Below are 20,832 nucleotides of genomic sequence, written 5' to 3'. Positions count from 1 at the left end.
TATGATATTTATGTTTGTCTGGCTTACTTCACTTAATATGATCATCTCTAGGTCCATCCATGTTGCTGCAAATGGCATTATTTCATTCTTTTTTTAACGGCTGAGTAATATTAGGATAATGTCTTCAATGCTGGACTCCCCCGACCACCTACACAGTGTGTGTCACAAACTAAGAAGTAAAGGGGCTCTAAATGTGCATGGTCAGTTATTTACAAAAGCTTATCAGCTAATCTGCATTATAGTAAAGTTCCTTTCATCCACTGATACTAAACTGCATGGATTAAAATATTTTGGGTAAAACCAAACAAATATACTAGAGGACCAGGGGCACAGGGGAAAAAATGAGCAAGAACCAGCAGAAACAGTCCTGCACTGGGTTCCAATTTAGAATTATTGTACACAGAATATGAGAGAACTACATTTATAATGCATAAAGGAATAAAAGTAAGATTAGAAGTATCTTCAGAAAAGAATATGCTATGAAAAAAATGTTAAAAATATATACTAGAGGGCCGAGGCTGAATATGATTATAGATTAGAGGAGCTAGCACAGCTTAGAGATCTCTAGGAAGGAAGAGGTCAGAGGCAACCTTTTACAGCTCTCTATTCCTCTTCAAAATGTTGTTCTTTGGGGCTCGACCCTGAGCCCCTTCTTTGCTCACTTTCACCTTCTCCCTAGGTAATCACACCTATTCTCTGGTGTTCCCTTTCTCTGATATTCAGTATTCACCTCTTTAGTGATAACACTCACGTTTTTATACGCCTAGTCCAACCTTTCCTCAAAGCTCCAGACTTGTGTATCGACAAAAGCCTGAGTGCTTGATATTCTTCTTAAAACCCATCCTGTTTCTTTTTCCATCACCCACCTGCTTACCCTTGAAACCTTGAGTCAAGGCATTATCCTTGACTCAACCCTTCTTCTCCATCCTAACCGCAAGCCATCAGATACTGTTGACTTTCCTAAAACTGCTGCCCAGGTCCTAGCCCTGCCACCATGGTGGCTTAGTTGGACTACAGCAATAACCTCCTAGCTCACCTCCTTCAGTTTATTCTTGTTTTCCCTCCAATCCTTCTCTACATAGCTGGTGTGCTTAAAAAAATAAGTAAAACATCAGGTCAGACTCTTGCTTGAAATCTTTCAAAGGCTTCACATTTTTTTAGAATGAAATCCAAATCCTATATTCTGGCCTATGATGAGGCATTTCTCACTTCATCATGGGCCTGCCTCACCCCCCACCAGCTCATCAGGCTCTGTTACACTAATCTTCTTTCATTTCCTCAAATGTGTTAGGCCTTTTCCCGCCTCAAGGCTCTTGCACACTTTGTACTCTTTGCTGGAGTCCTCTTCTCCTTCTCCCCATTCTTTACATTGTTGGCACCACCTACGAGGTCTTAGCATAAATGTCATGACTTCCGAGGGAGTTTCCCCAGCCCCCAAGTCTAAATATGTTTCTGTGTTATTCTTCCATTGGATCTTGGAGTTTGCATTTTTAGCCCTTAAACAATTCATGTTCCATCTCTTTCCCCCTTGCATGCTGAGAGATGCAGAAGGGTAGGGGCCGTGGAGGTTTTATTCACCACTGTATATTATTACTAGCCTTTTCACTCTAAACAAGGTGGAAGGTCAAGTCCTTATTTTTTTCCAAACTGTATCCAGCTTTATTAAAGATACTTTTCATAAACAATCGTGGTATTTCAGGCAGGACATGGGCAGACAATCGTGAACAGTATACAACAACTTTCAAACTCCCTTTTGCAATGGACTACCAAAATCAGAAAGCCACTATAAAACCCCATGAAGTCTTCATGTGATGCTCTGAACAGGGAAAGTTTAGAGTGAGGGTTGACATTTCACATTTAGTATGTTGTTTAACAACTTTTCACAAGCCGACCCTGACTTTCAGGAAATGGAAATGAAAATGGCAAAAGTATCAATCTGAAGATCCACATTCTAAAAAAGGAGCCGCTGCTCTTCTGAGGGACGCCATCTCAGTGGTGACAATGCAAAGTCCAGATTGCCTGACATACTGGTAACCAATTTTGGGGGGTCAGCTTCCAACAGGTCTCTGGGTTTAAGAGAGTCAAGTCTATGCTGAAGGTGGAGAGGGAGAAGAGGACATAAAAACTAATTTTCGTTTTTCCACACCACAAGGCGTTTGTGCCAAGGTGGCTACTGTGTGTCAACATCAAGGAACCCCTCCTTCCTGAGAACCAAGAGGAAGTCTCTCAAAACCAGACGGGAAAGGTGTTTCTTTCCCATGTCAATCCAGCTTCAGAGACAATCTATTAGTGACATGTGCTCTTTCCCCAAAAAACAACAATGAAGTGTTCTGTATGCTAACAACATAGCTTAAAAGAAGAAAAAGTAAAACAAAATTCTGCATTTTTATAAAACTTGATAAAAAAATAGTATTTCAAACTGTACAGTCACCAGAAGTACACAGTTGTCAAAAATGCACACTTCACTTGGCCTCTCCAGCACCCTCAGCTTTCTGTGCCTGGTCTGTTTCGGCATCTCTGTTTTCTGCAGGGTTATTCCCATCCTTGCCAGCATCAGCTTTCCCCCTTTTCCTTTTAGGTACCTTCTCTCCCTTCTTTGCAGGGGTCTTTTTAGGCTTGGGCTCTGGCTTTGGAGGAGCAGGTTTAGCAGATAACCTTGCAGGTCTTCTCTGTGGTTCATCCTTCACCTTGGTTTTATCTCCTTTAGCATCCCCTTCAGCCTTTCTCTTGGGCATGGTGGCGACGGCGGCGGGACATAGGCGCTGGGCACGGGGATGCAGTGGCGCGCGGCTTTGGCCAGTCCAGGGGTCGCTCTCGCCTCTTCTTCACACTGCTGGCCAAGTCCTTTTTAGAAGGTGTGAATGAAATGAGTCAACTTTTTGGCCTCAGATAAAGTGTCTCCCCCGGCAAGCCTCGTGCTGTTGCTGCTGCTCTTGGCTTCCATGTGGCTGTGAGGTCCTGAGCATTTCCCTAAAAGAGGTTTACAGTACAGCTGTTCCAGTCTTTTCCAACGTGTGTCTGGGGTACCTCCGTTGTCACAGCCTCACTAATCAGTTCTCTAAGGGTATTTTTGAAGGTTATGGCTATGAAGTTTTGCTTTATTTAAAAAAACAAAACCAAAATGAATATTTTCACTGTGTATTGTATGAAGAAATTAACTACAGTTTGCGTTTGTACGTACATTTGATTCAAAATTTGCTTTTAGGTTTCTGATAATCATCAAGTACTATTCAACTATTAATATGAATAGTTAAGAGCTAGGCTCTGGTTAAGTTAAAATTTTATCCTTTTGCTCATTAACTATAGGACCTTGGGTAACTCATTTAATTCTTCTAAGCTTCAGTTTCCTTGTTTATTAAAAAAGAGATCATAGTACTTATGTTATAGCATTGTTTTGGGGACTATATGAGGTAATGTATGTAATGATCTTACCTAGTACTTGGCATACAGTAATCTTTTATAGAATATGACTATTATTATTATTATTCTAACTAATTTTAGAAAGACAGCTTAGTGGAATCGGACACTAGGTGAAGTGTCAATAATCTTGAGGCCAAGTCCTAGTTTTTCCAGTCACAGCTGTTTGAAAGAAGAAATGTCAGATGACCTCTCCGAGCCATAGTATCCTCATCTGTAAAAGGTAGCAATCAAAATTGGTCTACTCTTCCTGGAGGCTTGTTTGAAGGATTAAATAAGACAAAAATGTAAACGCATTTTATAAACTATAAATCACTATATATTACGTATAAATTTTATACTTATTTTAAGCCATCAGCTTTTCCCTTACATTAAAAATAGGATGGCTGTGACTCGGTATTAAAGAAAAGTAGGTATAGGGTTCAGATAGCTCAAAATTCAACTGGTTGCAGAATAAAAATTTTGATGTCACCATCTGAGACTCAGTGAAATTGGGTCACATTCCATGTGCTTAGTTGTTCTTTAAAAAAAAAAAAAAAGCCAAGCAGGGCCATAAGAACTTTCAATATACTTGCAAATTGATTTTTCCAGAGCACACATTCAGTGTCCTGGAATTCCAGGCAGTCTTCTTGGACTCATTTCCTAAATTCACTTATGAAAGGCAAATACCACCCTGGAGAGTAAAATGAGGCTTGCAGTCAAATCACTGTTCTTTCCATCTGACACATTAAGTTTGCTTTATGCTGAAGCTATTTTCACATTCATATGAATTCTCCTAGTGAGTTTCTCTCTCCTTTGAGTGGTGTAGCAAGTGAGCCAAGGCCCTGCCAACTGCTTTACAGGGTGGATTATTTATCATCTTAGTCTCTTGTACATTTAGTGACCTAGTCATTTCTGTATTAATTCACTCTACAGGACCCTGGAAGCATAGCACTGTCATATATTTTTTGGTATCATTTATTCATAGATATTAGGTATATATTACTCTAGAAAAATGGCTCAGCTGGTGTCGATAACCTTTTTGGTTCTCTCCCACCCAGAGTCTGAGTCTATTACTGAACAAGTTGCTAAACTTTTAGGGGCATACTAAAGCTGACTGAAGTCTCTTCTAGGTTTTTTTTTTTTTTTTTTTTTTGCGTTATGCAGGCCTCTCACTGTTGTGGCCCCTCCCATTGCAGAGCACAGGCTCTGGATGCGCAGGCTCAGCGGCCATGGCTCACGGGCCTAGCCACTCTGAGGTGTGTGGGATCTTCCTGGACCGGGGCACGAACCCGTGTCCCCTGCATAAGCAGGTGGACTCTCAACTACTGTGCCACCAGGGAAGCCCTCTTCTAGTTTTATTTAATTTATCAGAATTGCTTAAACACAGCAATTTAAGATGGCAAAATCATGCTTAGTGTTTTATTAATCTGCTGTACAGCCAAAGCAGTCTTAAGAAAGAACAGAGCTAGAGTTATCATGCTCCCTGACCAGACTATACTACAAAGCTACAGTAATCAAAACAGTATGGAACTGGCACAAAAACAGACACATGGATCAATGTAACAGAATAGAGCCCAGAAATAAACCCACACACTTATGCTCAGTTAATCTATGACAAAGCAGGCAAGAATATACAATGGAGAAAAGACAGTCTCTTCAATAAATGATGTTGGTAAAACTGGACAGCTACATGTAAAAGAATAATATTAGAACATTTTCTCACAACATATTAAAAAAAAACCCTAAAAATAGATTAAAGACCTAAAGGTAAGACTGGAAACCATAAAAGTCCTAGAAGAAAATATAGAATACTCTTTGACATAAATTGTAGCAATAGTTTTTTGGATCTGTCTCCTAAGGCAGAGGAAACAAAAGCAAAAATAAACAAATGGGACAGAGGAGTGGATAAAAAAGATGTGGTACATATATACAATGGAATATTACTTAGCCATTAAAAATGAACTTCTGCCATTTTCAACAACATGGATGGACCTGGAGGGTATTATGCTTAGTGAAAGAAGTCAGAGAAAGACAAATACTCTGTTATTACTTATATGTAGAATCTAAAACATATCCAAATGAATATAACAAAACAGAAATAGACTCACAGATACAGAGAACAAACCAGTGGTTAACCAGTGGGGAGAGGGAAGGCAGGAGGGGCAAGACACGGGTAGGGGATTAAGAGCTGCAAACTACTATGTATAAAATAAATAAGCTACAAGGATATATTGTATAGCACAGGGAAATATAGCCAATATTTTATAACAACTTTAAATGGAGAATAATCTATAAAAATTTTGAATCACTGTGTTGTACATCTGAAACTAATATTATAAATCGTCTACACCTCAATTTAAAAAAATCTTGTATACGTCTTTTACCAGATTCAGCTGTAAGACACGCATAATGGGTGGGTTCATTCTAGATATTGCTACACTGATGTCATCCTTAATTTTCTCATCTCTCACCCTTGTCATCTGACAAAAAGCAATTCATGTCGCTATCTCTTGATTCAGCCTACCTCTTACCATCCTTACTGCCCAAGCCAGCATCTTCAGTAGTTTAATAGGTTTTCTGCTCATCCATTATTGCCACCTCCAATTCATTCTGTGCCCTGCAACTAGAGTGTGTGATGAGAACCTAAACTTTTAGTGAAAAAAGGCTTATGAGGCCCGATTTTTCCTACCTCTCCAGACACAATGACAAAACCTTCTGCAGGCTACACCGACCTGTTCTCCTTTCTTGTTTCTTCCCAGTTCTGGCCTTTGCAGAACGCTAGAGCCTGTGCCTAGGAGGCTACCCCAAAAACCATCAAATTTCCTCCCCTTCATCCAGATGAATCCTGTTCATCCTTTAAAACTAATCTCAAGCATCATTTTCTTAAGGAAACCTTCTCTGTCACCCTCAGACCAGGTCAGATCTCCAGTTAACAGGGTTGAGTGTGTGGGCTCCAGAGGCAGCCTGTTAGGGTTTGTATCCTGTTTCTGCCACTTTTTATTTAGGTGACCTTGGGCAATTTGGGGCCTGTTAAATGGGGATGATAAAGACACCGATCCAAGTGAATTAAATGAAGAGTACACCTGAAACACTGGAAGAGTATGTATGGATAGCAAATACTGTTACTTCCAGAGCACGCTGCAGTTCTTAGGAGTTTTCTCAATGCCTTAAATACTGAAGTGACTGACTACCGTTAAATCTCCAAAATGTAAGGTCAGCGAGGGCCAGTACCTCCCTAGTGTTGTTTACCGATGATTTCCCAGTGCCTAGGCAGAAAGCGTCACAGAGAGGAAGTGAAATAAATCTTTAAGTGAATAAATAAAGAATAAGTTGTTTTTGGAGGTGGAGGGATTAAGAATTTCTTTGGGCCTTAGTTACAGTTACCTTGCATACAAAATTTGGGGCAGTGAGACTCCGTGATTTCTCAGTTCCTTACAGCAGCACTCCAAGTACCAGGATTCTGGTAACCGGGGAACAGCTACTGAGTGAAAGTGGAAACTGGGATCTGTTTGCTCTTTGTTACTTGGGGCTAGGAGAACTGTTGGTGAGCAGCCCTAAAGGACTCATCCTGCTTTACCTCCCAGACTTACACAGAGCTTTTCAAAGCTCTATCTGCTTTTTCATCCCAAATGGGCTTTTGAATTGTAGCTACACAGAAAGAAACAGCACAAAGTTCAGAAAACAGTGTTAAAGGAAAATATCCTTCTCCGTGAAGAAAAGTTCAGACAACCTTTAACAAAGCTCACTAAACATTTTAACTTAGAAAACATAGTAGTGCCATTACCCTCCTATTTCATTTGCTTTGGTTTATACAGAATATATGAAGTAGTATATAGGGATTTTGCTCATTTAAGCTTGGCAACCACTGTATTTCAACCAAAATTATATTCTTAGATGCTGCTGTGGTAAAATGGTGAAAAGCTGGTCAATACAAATCTCCAAATACATTTGTATGAACTGTTTGTTGCCAAATAGTCTTTAGTCTTCCTGTTAGAGTGAATAATGCTACTGCACTTCATACCGAGCCTTCGCTCTTAAGAGAAGACTCGAGATCACTATTTACATTTGCTTCTGCAACCATCATTTAGATTTAAATTCCTAATTTGAGAAGAGAAGGTTTATGGACTGTGAGCTAGAGGCCTTGGTTTTCGTGTGCAGATGTATGTGTACATGAACATGAAAATGACCACCAACTGCTTGTTGGATACTCAAAGCTGCAATCCAGTGAAAAAGAGAGGAAGGGGGTGGCGGGGGGATGGAATCACTTATTTGGTGAAATTAGAAGTTTCACAGGAAGTTACATCTTACTGTTGTTGATAAGAGCACACTTACCACCTTGACTGACCATTTACTGTTATGAGTGACTCTTCTTTTCCACATGCCGGATTTCTTTCTTCGTCTTCATCTTATAACCTTCTCCCTGCTTTAAAAGGAATGTACACGTTAAGATTTCATGGTGAAAGGGTTTTCGTTAAAAAGCAGTTTCCATTCTGGTCCCTTGAGGCTGGATTAGGATAAGCGAAACACAGTTTCAAGTACTTTGTCACTTCACGTCCCCAGACATAATCTATCTGCCTCGACCACACAGCTCAGCAGCATCAGGGCGAGTGGGAGAGCACCGTCAGAAGGAATACGTTACTGTACTTCACAATAATGCAGTAGGTTAGTGATCAGTCAAACAACTGGACAGCCTGTCCAGTTCCTGTAAAACTAGAAGAAATCATCACTAAAACTCTCAAGGCACTCAAACCCCAATTATAAAAATATTAGTAAGTTATAATTTATGCCTTTTTAAGCCAGCAGAATGTTAAATAATCTGTTGCAATGAGACTGAAATTTCTCAGTAAAGCACTAATCGTGAACTAAAGACCATGGAAATGCTGTTGAGCATTTGTGGAATTACCAAGCCTGTCCTCTTACTCCAGACCAAGCAGGCATCCCTTTTCCATAAAATGAGACCTGTCCTCACCAAGCACCAAGGACACACTTCTCTGAGAGCAAAGTGGTTGCACAGATACTCAGCTTTTACCCTATTTTATAATGGAACACACAGTAGCCTTTCCAATTTTCTGATTTACTCCTTCTGAGAAATTTTCAGTTTACTTTTTTCTTATGTAAACACAGGCTATTGAAGTTTCTGTTTTTTAAATGCAAAGGGTAAAGGTCTGAGAAAGGGAAAGAAATGAAAAATAACCAGAGATGTTTTCTGTGGGAGCTAGAGGTTCACTTGCTGAGTTACACCGCTCAGTGATGACTTTAGTTCTTTAACTGGCCCATTGGAAATGGGCTGTTATGAACCCAGAGAGGAGAATCCTCCTCAGGTTAAGATGGGGGAATTCATATATTTCCCTGTAGAATATACTGGAAAGAGAAAATGTATAGATTAGATGTAAGGATTTTGAGACGAGCTTTTTGTCATTCTAACTTTTAATTAAACCCTGTGCATTTGCTGGAAACAAGTGCTCTCTCTCTGGGTCCCAAGTAGGCTGCAGGTAAAGCACTGGGCAGGGGTGGGGCATGGCCGAGGGGTTTGGTGGTGGTAGAGGGTTTTTAATTTTGTCTCCCATGCTCGAACCGGCATGTTCCAACCTCCATGAATGAGATGATCGCTGTGAAAACTCTGAAGATAGTAAGAGTATATTAAAGAATGTTAGGAAGGAAAATCTTTTTCTTTGACCCTGATCAAATGCACAAGATGTCAAAAGCAGCAAATGCTTCAAGCTGCCACACTGCAGACGCCAGCCTGTTAGCAGCCTATTCTAGAGAGTTCACAAAGCTTTTATTCTCTACTTTCTTTACGACAGTCCCTCTCCATTACCACGTCATCATATTTTCTCTCTTGTGGGATAACAATTCGTCTTAGTACTTTCCGAGTGATCTGTAGGAAGCAATAGTGAAAAGGAGAGATTTTCCTGTTTTCTATTTTAAGATAGTAGAAAATCTAAACCCCAAGAGAAGCATGAACCCCAGTGATGATTACTTTTCTGGTGATGAGGTTGCCTTCTTCATCAGTAAACTGTTCTTCTGTGACAGATTCACCAGGAAGGTTTTTTGCTTCCTCTCCCTAAAGGATGTGGCATAGAGATTAGCAACATACTAGATGGATAGATCTCCACATCACTCCATACACCACACACATGCTCTGTGGCATTTTAGAAAAAGAAAGTATAAACTCTACTTGCAATTCCAGGGCCAGGGGAAAAGGCTGACTCCATGGATGGTTATTTAGCAGTCAACAACATTCAAAGCATTAAACCTCAAGTACGTACAAGAATGATGGTTAGCAACAAACTCCAAGAAGGAAGAATTTGAAAATATGTAATCACAGAATACAGTTATACATAGACAGACAAACAAAAAGGTTTCATTTGTTGAAAAAAGATTTAGCTAATGATTAGAGCTCTAATTAGATCATTTCACTTTGGATAATGTTTCTTCATTAGTCCTACGAAATCTCTCATTTTGGTGGATTTCCTTTTGTCTGATTTGAATTGAGGTAGCACCTTAGTTGGGGTGTTAATCACCCTTTGTTAGTTTGTTAAATTTAAAAATTCCTTACTAAAGGCAATATTTTTTCAAATACTATGAGAAAAGTTCAGAGTACAGAGAAAACCTTATTTCTTTTTTTCAGACTGAGCCTTTCATAAGTTGTAAATGAGAATAATTAATGTCTGATGAAGTACATAGTTTCAGAATATTATCAAGTGAATGAGTCTTATGTGATGACTGACTAATTACTAAAGGAATGTAAGACGACAGCCTTTCAGTTAGTGACTGCTATCTGATTTAGAAGGGGAAACTGTCAAGGATCTTCCTCTGGTGAGTTAACAAAAGAATGGGATAAATTCTTAACTTGCCAAGTGGCATCATATTTTCCTGCTAATAGGCAGGTCAGTAGATTTAGATGGCTCCTTAATGTCTGTTAGCTCTATGATTGTAGGAAAAGAAAAACCACCGAGAGAGCAGACATAGGGCTGTATTTGTAACACATTACCTTCTTCACTGGTGTCAACTTTAGGTCAGTCTCACTTACAGTTTTGGGGAACAAGGACAAACATCTTAAGTGCAGACCCACTCTAGAGACCTGCTGACTTGTTAGTCATACTTCTTTTGTTGAAGAGGTGACCTGTACAGTGCTATAGTACTGTGTACTGTAGTTATTGTACACCTGTAGGTTTTTTAGGAAAAATGGCAAATCACAAAGAAGACAGCTGCCTTTCTGGGAGAGCCAGGATTCTAACCCTTTCAGTGTTATTGTCATGGGAAAGGTAGTAGCTCTGTTAATTTTGTCAGTGGCAGCCAATGGTGAGAAAATTCTATGATTGTTTTATGTCACAACCAGTAGAAAGGCAGTTGTGGTTTAAAATAACAGAGTAGAGACTGAAACACTACCTTGTTTTGCTAACAAAATTCTGTTTTTGTTCTTTTTTCTTTCTACAAAGTGACTTTGTATTCTGATAGATTGTGGGCTCATCGGTCATGGGTGGGATATTTGACTCATTTTACCTCACTGTGGTATAAAGATGAGATGAAAATAAAACACGATGTTTCTTGCTGCTCTTGTTTGCTTCAAGGTTCACCTTGAACCTTGCTTACGATTAGTTTCAATTAGCACAGTTAAGCGAGGGAAGGAAATTGGAAAAATGTAGAGGTCTCCTGCCTGAACGCACTAAGATCTGCAACACATTCTTATGGGAGTGTTATTTATGTTTCCTATGGTTGATTTCACATACCTGGAAAAAAAAAATTTCATTTTATTTTACAAGTAAAGGCTTAAAGACAGCAGAAAAGCCAAAAAAAGGGTCATGAAAAGTTTCACTGTAGTTTAAACATGTATAAGTGAGATGTGTTCGAACTAACTCTTGCACATGTCTAGCTCTTTGAGTGTTAAGACAATTCCAGGATCCCAGGAAAATCCATTCAAATAGCATACTATTACGTATGTTATAAATTGACCCTTTGGTGGGGAAAGATGCCAATTAATTTGCAGACAGTCTCTGAAATGTGAAGTAGGTATTTTTATAAGCATAGCGAATACATTTAAGTACATTGATTTATATTAATAGCCTTAGAAAAAAGCAAAGCCCTAGTTATAAATAACAAGCCATATAGGTTGTTGAGATCTGCTGTGGTATGTGGGCATTTTCATTATTTCCTACTGAAAATTCATACTGCTTACGTATAATTAAAGGTGAAGATACTTCTCTTAGTCTTAATGGGCACTAACTATAGTCAACTAGTGCTTTACATAAGGTCAAAATAAGATATATGATTATGTAGAAACTCACTAAACTGAGGGAGTGGATTAGATAGTAGTTGACTGGATAGATGGGAAAGTTCGTAAGGAGTCACAAAATACATAAAAAAAAATTTCATCCATCTTTAATTCTGTCAGGTACATTGGAGATCAGGTGTTACCAAGGAGAGGTCTTTAGGGCCTCTCTTTAATGAGAGAAAATAATCTCTAATTAGTTTCTAAGGTTCTTGAAAACCTTTGTACTTTTAAGTAAATAAAATTTCCCCGCTAGTTTTGGTGATGGCATTATTTTTGGCAACACCTACCCGCACTTTTTTTCTTTCCTATTTCAAAGGAAAATTACAGTATGTATGGTGTCACAGTATCATTCCTGGTGGCCACCTTTGTGAAGACTACTGTACTTTCCTTTGGACCCCTGCTGGAAACATAGCATTTAATAATTTTTATTCCTCTCTCCTTCTTGAATAAAATGAAAAAATAACATGAAATGTACCAATTTGCTTCAATGTACACAACATTAAAACTTGAACTTTCAAAAAAATGAGAGAAACTATACACATAAACTTAGCAAATTACTAAGCAATGTGTATTCTGAGAAACCCACTTGCTGGGGATGTATGTGTATATGTATATAGCACATGTATATTCTATATACACATACATATTGGTATATGTATATAAAACGATCTGAAGCTTGTGAACAATGGTTACCTTGTTCCATTGTTCCAGAACAATGGTTATCTGAAGCTTGTGAACAATGGGAAGTGGAATGGATAGATTGAACTTTTTGTACTTTTGAGTTGTTTGATGGGGGGAAACATACACGTAAACCCTTATTTTGAAAGTCAGTAAAAAAGCTCAAAAGTAGAAATAAAAATATAGTTGAGGGCTTCCCTGGTGGCACAGTGGTTGAGAGTCTGCCTGCCAATGCAGGGGACACGGGTTCGTGCCCCGGTCCGGGAAGATCCCACATGCTGCGGAGCGGCTGGGCCCGTGAGCCATGGCCGCTGAGCCTGCGCGTCCGGACCCTGTGCTCCGCAACGGGAGAGGCCACAATAGTGAGAGGCCCGTGTACCGCAAAAAAAAAAAAAAAAAAAAAATATATATATATATATATATATAGTTGAACTATATAGTAAAAATTCAGTTATTTGAATCTAATCAGACTTCACAATGGTTTCAGTTAGTTTAAAGTTTTTACCTTTGTAATCACTGCATTTGCTAAGCAAATAATGTAAACAAGCTCATAGGACCGGTCAATTTAAACTGCTTCCAAGCATTTGAAACCACTGTGATATTATCATATTATATAGACATAAATGGATATGCTTATAAAATTTAAAAATATGCAAACAAATGGGGGAGTTTGTTAACTTGACTCATTTCTTAAAGGACTTGAAAATATTAAATGTAAAAATACAAAAACATAAAAAAGAATGAATCCACATGTGAAATTAAAGAGAAAAATCATAAAATTCTACTTTCACTCCATTTATTATACTAGTTGAATGGCTAAGAACACAGATTTGCCTAGACTTGTGATAATGGAATCCTGAATATATCTATTGCTTTCATTGACATTTCCTGGCCAAAGCTAGCTCTGGGAAGGATGGAATAACCACCAAATAGTTTTCCGCTCTAGGATTCTAAGTGCTAGGGGAATTACTGTGGCTGGTTCAGTCCAAGGTTGGATAGCCTCCATGAATAGGCTGGAGGCTATTGGATAGGTCAAATTCTTAGCATTCTAACCCCATCAAATAGTTTCCAGGAAAGATAGCTCAATGCTGCCTTCTCCTATGCCACCGGAAAAGTCTAAATGGCCAAGTGCCTAATTTAGTCCAGGAAAAGTTATTCCTTTTTAATTTGTCCTGGACGAGAAGGAATACAGTGTTGTGGAAAACGCAGGTAGAAGGCACTTCTCTAGAGGACCAGGGGTTAGGTTCTGGTCTCAGAACTGTTACTGCCCAGCTGTGTGGTTTTGGGTAAATCAATTCATCTCCTATCCTTGGTTTTTGTCATCTAGGAAAAGAAGTAATTTTAGTCTCAATGACTCCTTTAGGTCCTAACACTCTCATTTTATGTGTTTTGACAGAGATGGATCCCATGTCACATTTACCGTGTAGTACTGCAGTCTCGAGCTCTTTTACATTAAAAAGGTACCAACATATGGAATAAAGAGAAAAGGCAACAGAAATGTGATCTTTTTCAACTGCCCCCAAAATCTGAACAGAAAAATATTAACCAGAAAGATTTCTACGTATGTAATTGACAAAGATTTTTTCTTACACCTATAGCTTCCAATTATAATTGTAGCTATCCTTTAGCTTTTGTTTTCTCTGTCACATATGAAAGACATTTCTCAAAGCTTGTTTAAGTGATTCCATTGTTTATACAACGCCCTCCCCACTTATGAAACCCGTTCTCTGATGATTCCACTCAGCCTCCCTAAAATTACACTGACTTCAAGAAGTGAAGATTTGAAGAGAACACAGTCTCCTCTGTTTTATGAAGCCTATAACATCAGTGTATTTCAGTCTTTTAAACTTAAGCTCTTAATAAAAATGTTAATATATATAATTATATGTTAAGCTTAAATATATAAATAACTCATTCTAACAAAATTACTTAAAAGCTAACTTGCTAATGCATGTTCTGGAATTCTAGGAGACCAAAAGATATAACCCTCATTGACTTAGGGAGGGGGTTGATGTTTCTATTGTTTTGTTTTAGTATTCCCCAGAGTAAAACTTCTCTACGCTTTCTCCCACTGTCTATGCAGGATTATGTTTATTTTCTTCTGTCATATATAGAGGAGTCAACTTCTACACTGGGCAGCTATTATAAAGAAATGAGGTGAATTTGATGCAACATGAGTATGTCATATGTTAAGCATAAAAAGCAAGTTACAAGACAGTATGTCTGGTGTGCTTTTTCTAGATGTTTCACTTTAGTGTCTTCAAGAAGTAATATTTTAATCATGGGACTAGCAAAGCCTGAACAGAGTTTGGCTTTAACATGTTCAGAAAAACCAAATTAAAGATTTCTTCCCCCCTAATCCCAGCAAATGTGTGGGAGGTGACTGATTATGAGGACTTCATAAATAGGCCAAATGCTTGCAAATATGCTAGATAACAGTAAGTAATGTGGATTGCCCATGTGGAATTTTCAAAGTGATTCATACTTTTTTTCATGGCCCCTATTGAGCTTAAGGTTGATTTGTGGATAATTTAGGATTTAGACAAGGACTTATTTTCTTCCCTAATGTTTCCAGAGTCTTAGAAAAACTATACTACAGCAGATTTGGCAGATTTTCTTCTCTTCTTTCATCTGATCTACAAGAAAAGTACAAGCAGCAGGATTAAGAAGTTTTGGATACCTAAGCCAACTTCCCTACATCTCTGGTTTGGTGTCCTGACACTTTGGAAATGGGTGATAAGTTTGATAAATGGTTTTCAATAGATATTTCCTTTCCTTTCTTTCTCTTCAGAACTGCCAACCAAGGAGCCTCAAGTTATTTGGACCACATTCAAAGGACTGTGTATTGAAAATGGCTTCCTAGTTCTCTGCACTCAATTATTCTAACATCAAGAAAGATCTCCCTAAAGGCAGAGTAATGAAGACAAGCAGCAGACTGCAAGAAGCAGTCGGTAGGACCTCCCGTATGTAAGGTCGGTGCTTCAAAAGGCCTTTGTGGGGGAAATCAAGGTTTATTCATAGTATTCAACTGTGCTGTAACAGGCGAGAATTACATTTTTCACTTCCAGTAAGAGTTGCTTCCTCTAGTTAAAAATACAGCCTTAGAAAAAACCAGCCTGATTTTTTGTATGTCAGTCAAGTTAAAAACCTATTTCAGAAGTTTTTGCTTGGTTTGCATTATGTCATATACATCCATGCCAGGCTATAACACTGAATTCTTAGTCATTGATTGATAATGAAGAACTGGTTTTCACTTAAAAACTGTTAAGGCTGAGAAGGGAGCCTTTTAATTCTTTCACTCTCTTTCGTCTTCATCTTACCTCATACCTCATTACAGCCTCTGGGGTTTCAGTTGAACATTTCATTGGATATGAACTATTCTCTCACCAAGGTAGAATCTTTGTTCACACATAGAACACTTCTCCAAGGAAAGCAGTATACAAATGCCAAGAATTCTCGGGTAAAATTACAACTGCCACACGTCAAACACAGGCCTAGACAGAATACTCACTACCATGCAACGTGAGTTTTTCCTTTCGGTGGTTGTTTTTATAAGTTTTCAAATGTGCAAAGAAACATACAGAGCCATTTAGTTACCAAGCATGCTGAATTTTCCAAACCACAAGAAAGGTTCTAATAATACAGCGTTGCCCCATACTGATCCGGCTTCGGGATACCTTTATAATCAAACGCCGGCGAATAACTCGGGTAGTGACTCTCCGTTCTTCCTCTGAGCTTGAATCACTCTCACTGCCTTTCAAGTCCTGAGTAAATGCATTTTTAGTAGAATTTTACCATCACATTTAAAATAAAAGACATTCTGAGAAGGGAAATCAAGAAAGAATTTTTTACTTGCTGGTTCCCCACACTTAAGGAAAATCATGATGTATATTTGCGGAAATCTTAAAAAAAATTTAAGTGGAAGAAAGTTTTGAGCAGAATTCTAAATGAAATTACTCTGTATTTATATGTATATATGTGTATATAAATATATATAAATTATACATAAATAATATATATAATTACCTTGATCTTTACCTGCATATGTATATGCATATATATACTTGTGTGTATATATAAATGCAATGCATCTGTAAATGCTTAAGCATATATATGCAGGTAAAGATCAAGACAATAAAATTGTAAATTATTAAAAATAACAATGATGGAGACTTTGGCATCAGAAACTACATACATGCTACTAATTATTAGTTTGGGGAAATAATATAGATTTAAAGCTAGTTTAAAAATAAATATTATACATTTGACATGAATGTATAACCTTACAGTTACAGGCCATCTTTCACTTGATCTACAGAAAGAGGCATAGTATTTCTGACTTATATGATATTGTGGTCAGATTTGACAACTTTATCAAAAGCTATTTTGAACTTTATGAAAAGTATACAATTTATATCAGCATAATTTGCCAGGAGATTTTTATCAGCATAATTCATACCTAATACATAATTGGAACTCAGTAGGAGTTTATTCAAATGAGGAATGTAAAAGATTTGAAAGCCTGAGGTCTTATTTTAAAGAACTGATATGAAATTAGAATAGAAACAACATTGCACAGACAATAAGAATACAGTAATTACACAAAGTATTACTTTTTAGGAAATAAGGATAGGAATAAGGAAAAACTACCGAGTGATAAACAGCTCGTAAGTCAAAGGGAAAATTATCTTCAGCTTCTACTTAAATATCATGGTCAAGAGTATACACGGAATAATTTTATTTCTAAATTTTAGTGGTGGAGTTCTGAAAACAATTCTAGTATTTTATTTTCTAAGTGTACTAGTTACCCCAAATCTGACAGTCCCAGGGATAGGAACGGTAGTTAATATCCATTGGAAAAATCAATGGCAGAATTGGTAAAAATAGGAAAAAAATAAGTAAAATTGTTACAGGAGGTGTAAGTGTTAGCAAAAATTATTAATGAAATGTTAGTCAAATAGATAATAAAGTAGGCCATTCTTCACCAAAGGTAAACTTACCAAATATTTTAAAATGTTATAGTAATATCAACCTTAACTTTGTAGGAAATTTCATCTGAACAAAATGCCCTACTGAATAATATGGTATCAAAAGGAAATAGTTTTCAAGTTTCTTACTCCTTGCAAAGATACTGGCTACTAAATTCCCCATTACTTTAAAATTTTTTTAGAAAAGGACCATAAATTCAGGACACTTAGAATGACCTAAATATTGTGAAAGGAGGCCCTACAATGGCTCAGAAAAGCAGAAAAAGGTAAGACGAATTCAGATTGCAAAAGAACTACTAATCAGCATTTAGCAATTAATAGATTAGATGAGGCAGAAGAGAAAATTCAATCTGAATTATCCATACCCAGAATCTTAGACTGGGGAAAGGTTTTTCACTTGAAACATTTAAAAGCAGAAGAACATATGTTAATGCAAACACTGACAACAAACCTAGATGTCAATTATAATCCTATCAAGAGTCATCTGAGACCAGCCCCTCACATAAAGAAAAAGTGGCCATTTGGCTAATGTTTGTTTCCATTTTCTCCATGGAGTCTCTGCCAGTCTTAAGGTGAAGGGTAGAGAGAAGATGGTAGTAGAATCTTGACCAGGATTCCTTTTAGAGAATTCTCTATGCAATGGCACAGAGGGTAACTAGGAGACCAAATGGAATTTTCTCAGTACTCCTTGCCATGGGTTGCGGCATGTATAGAGGTGGAAAGCAGCAGGATTTTTACCTTGTAACAGCAGGCAGTCATCCGTTTAAGAGCTGCACCCGGACTTTTGACCTGATTTTTCAGGGGACAAAAAGGGGGCTGTTTTCTGAGATCATACATCCGACGACCTAGTTGATTACTATTGTACTATGGTCTAGCCACAAAAAAATACATCCTGGACATCTTCGAATTTCTTGTGAGGTCAGACTTTTATATTCCAGAAGCTTTAACTTCACTGTGAATTGCTATGCTCCTGAAGCCTTTATGCATTGGAGTAGGACCAGTGACCAATGCGAAAGGCACAAACTCATTTATAAGAAATCTCGAAAACATTTTCTAACAACTAATTATTTTCCATTACTGATGAATTCAGCTGCATTTCCATTCAGGGTTAAGACTTTCTTTCTCAAATCCTCTTTGTGCCTTCTCCAAGCTTCCCCAATGGGCAATATGTAGGCACATGTATGCCGTCGAAATGCTTACTTACATATTTCAGAACTTCCCTATCGATTTTTAATAGGTTTTTGCACAATACATTTTCATAGTTAAAACATCACTATGTTACTGCTCCTCCCTATATTTTGCAGGCTCATTTTAAAAGGGAACATTCCATCCAAAGTCATATTGCTTAAACATGCTACGAGTTAACTAGAAGGCAGAAAGCAATACTCAAAACAGACTTGTCAGGAAGGAAATGAAAGAAAGTCCTGAGGATTTTATTTCCTCTCACTTTCCCTCCTAACAAACAAGCAGGAAAGTGATCCAAAAAAACAGCCTGCAGGAGGGAAAAGGAAAGGATATGATTAGTTAATAAGCTGATAATTGGCTCCTGAGGGATTAGGAGTTTACTAAATTTTCCTAAACCTCAAATTAGTCACGGGCTCATTATTTTTACAAAAGATTTGTTTCTTTTTTTTCCTACCCAAAACACTGTAGAAGATCTTAAGTAAACTAGATGTTTTAGGGAAAACTTCAAGTACTACTATTCCAAAGATGTATAACTCTCAGTCTATTTCTACTGCATAGTTCATGAAAAGACACAAAAATTGAGAGAGCAAAAAGCAGTCAAAAATATAGGAGACAGGACTGATCTTAATTTTCTTATATCTATCTATGAATCATAATTTCAATTAAAAATTTTTTAATATCTAAAAATGTCTACCCTCAAAGAATAATGAAATCTATTAGATGGTGGCACAAAAACATATAAGTACAAAAAGCAAGCAAATAATTATATGACAGTAAGGTTTTTTAAATTATTAAAAACAAATATTAAGATAATTATCAACTTAGATATAAAAATAATTAAAATGATACTTTTAATGTTGCATTTCTAAATGCCGTCAACCAACAGTAGTATACCCACCTCATTTTAGGCTTGGGAACTGTGTTTCTTCAATTTTTAAAACACCCTTTCAGGCAACAGACCTTGTAGGATAGAACTCTTAGATGGGTCAATGCTAGTGACTCTTTAAATTGTGCAAAAGAACCAGAAAGGGTCAGGATAATTATCCTCCATCCTCAAGAAAGAAGACTAGGTTGGGAGTCAGGAAACCTAAATCCCAGACAAAATTAAAACTGGGCCTTAAGCTACTTACTTAACATTGCTGTATTCTTTTCCCTCCTGAAAAATGGCTAAGAAGATGTTTATTCCTTTTTTCTACCCAATGAAAGAAGGGATGACAAATAGCATATATTTTACTCATTACTTTCTTTACCCCCATTATTAGTATTACGATTTTCAATCACACATTGATAATCTGGAAGTAGTAACGAACACTGGGCCCAGTGCTACAAGATTATAAAAGAATCGAAGCGTCAGTACTTTCAGCTTAAATGACAGCACAGTGGAAAACTAGATGACGTACCTTTTGCTCAGACCCATTGGATCCCTCTTCTTCATGGAGGTTAAGCCTTGGCTTGCCATCTGCAGGAGTAGTCCTACTCATCTTTTTCATACTGACAGGCACACAGGGTTTAGGATCTTCTATGACAAACTTGCTGGTTTCTTCTAGAGCTTTCTGATATGCCGCTAGTGGTGATGCTGGTTCATCAACACGACCAGAACCTTGTATTTTTGGTTTCAGAGTTTCCTTTGCACTCTGTTTCCCTATATCATTTTGGGATTCTGAAAAGTAAGATTTTGTCTTTGCTTCTGGAGTGACTTCTGCATGGCTTCCATTTGCTTCAAATTTTCCAGGTTCCCCTTTGAGATACGAGGTAATGGAATCTCTACACTGGTCAGGGCTGCAATAGAGAAGATGTGGAAATTTATAATGGTAACATATGGCTGCAGATGGGCTTCAGAAGCTCTAAATTTTCAACAGCCGTGTTTTTAACTACTTTTAAAGAAAGACATACAGTAGAAACGCATGAAAAATCTGGTCATCAGATTTCAAACTCTGAGGGCCTGTTGTGGGTGTGGGTGTGGGGTGAGGAGATGATACACAGGCTCCAGGCATCCCCTTCACTCCAACTCCCAAACTAGCTGGCTGGCTATGCTGTCACTGTTTTTCTTTTGTTTTGTTTAATTGTACTGATACAGCTCCTTGGATTCTGTATCTTTTAAAAAGTAATCCTGAGAGGTTCATGGACATACCCAGAGTTCCAGACCCACCAATCTAAAAGAGGAGGAGATCTCCAAATGCTTTTCTAGTGCCAGTGAGAAAACTGATGACAAAGAACAAAATGAATTCCTGTGATGAGAGCTCTGGCATCCTCAAGAACACTATGTTCCAGTCTTTGTATGTGTTTCCAATTGTGAATCCTACCGTC

At 37.8% G+C, this 20,832-nt stretch overlaps 1 protein-coding gene and 1 pseudogene across 1 annotated transcript in view; both read right to left on the bottom strand.

Moving 5' to 3' along the window:
• Window positions 1-2,462: 2,462 nt before the first annotated feature.
• LOC136136292 (non-histone chromosomal protein HMG-17 pseudogene) lies at window positions 2,463-2,735 on the bottom strand (annotated as a pseudogene).
• A 5,018-nt stretch (window positions 2,736-7,753) lies between these two features.
• The window catches only part of LOC136136057 (ankyrin-3-like), an 89,241-nt gene continuing 76,162 nt past the window's right edge, over window positions 7,754-20,832 (bottom strand). The window contains 2 exon segments of the mRNA XM_065893928.1: window positions 7,754-7,822; window positions 19,926-20,304. Coding sequence (XP_065750000.1) covers window positions 7,754-7,822; window positions 19,926-20,304 — 448 coding nt within the window.

Source organism: Phocoena phocoena, chromosome 16 (assembly GCF_963924675.1).
Source record: "Phocoena phocoena chromosome 16, mPhoPho1.1, whole genome shotgun sequence".
NCBI lineage: Eukaryota > Metazoa > Chordata > Mammalia > Artiodactyla > Phocoenidae > Phocoena > Phocoena phocoena.
This window is presented reverse-complemented; position numbering and strand designations above follow the sequence as displayed.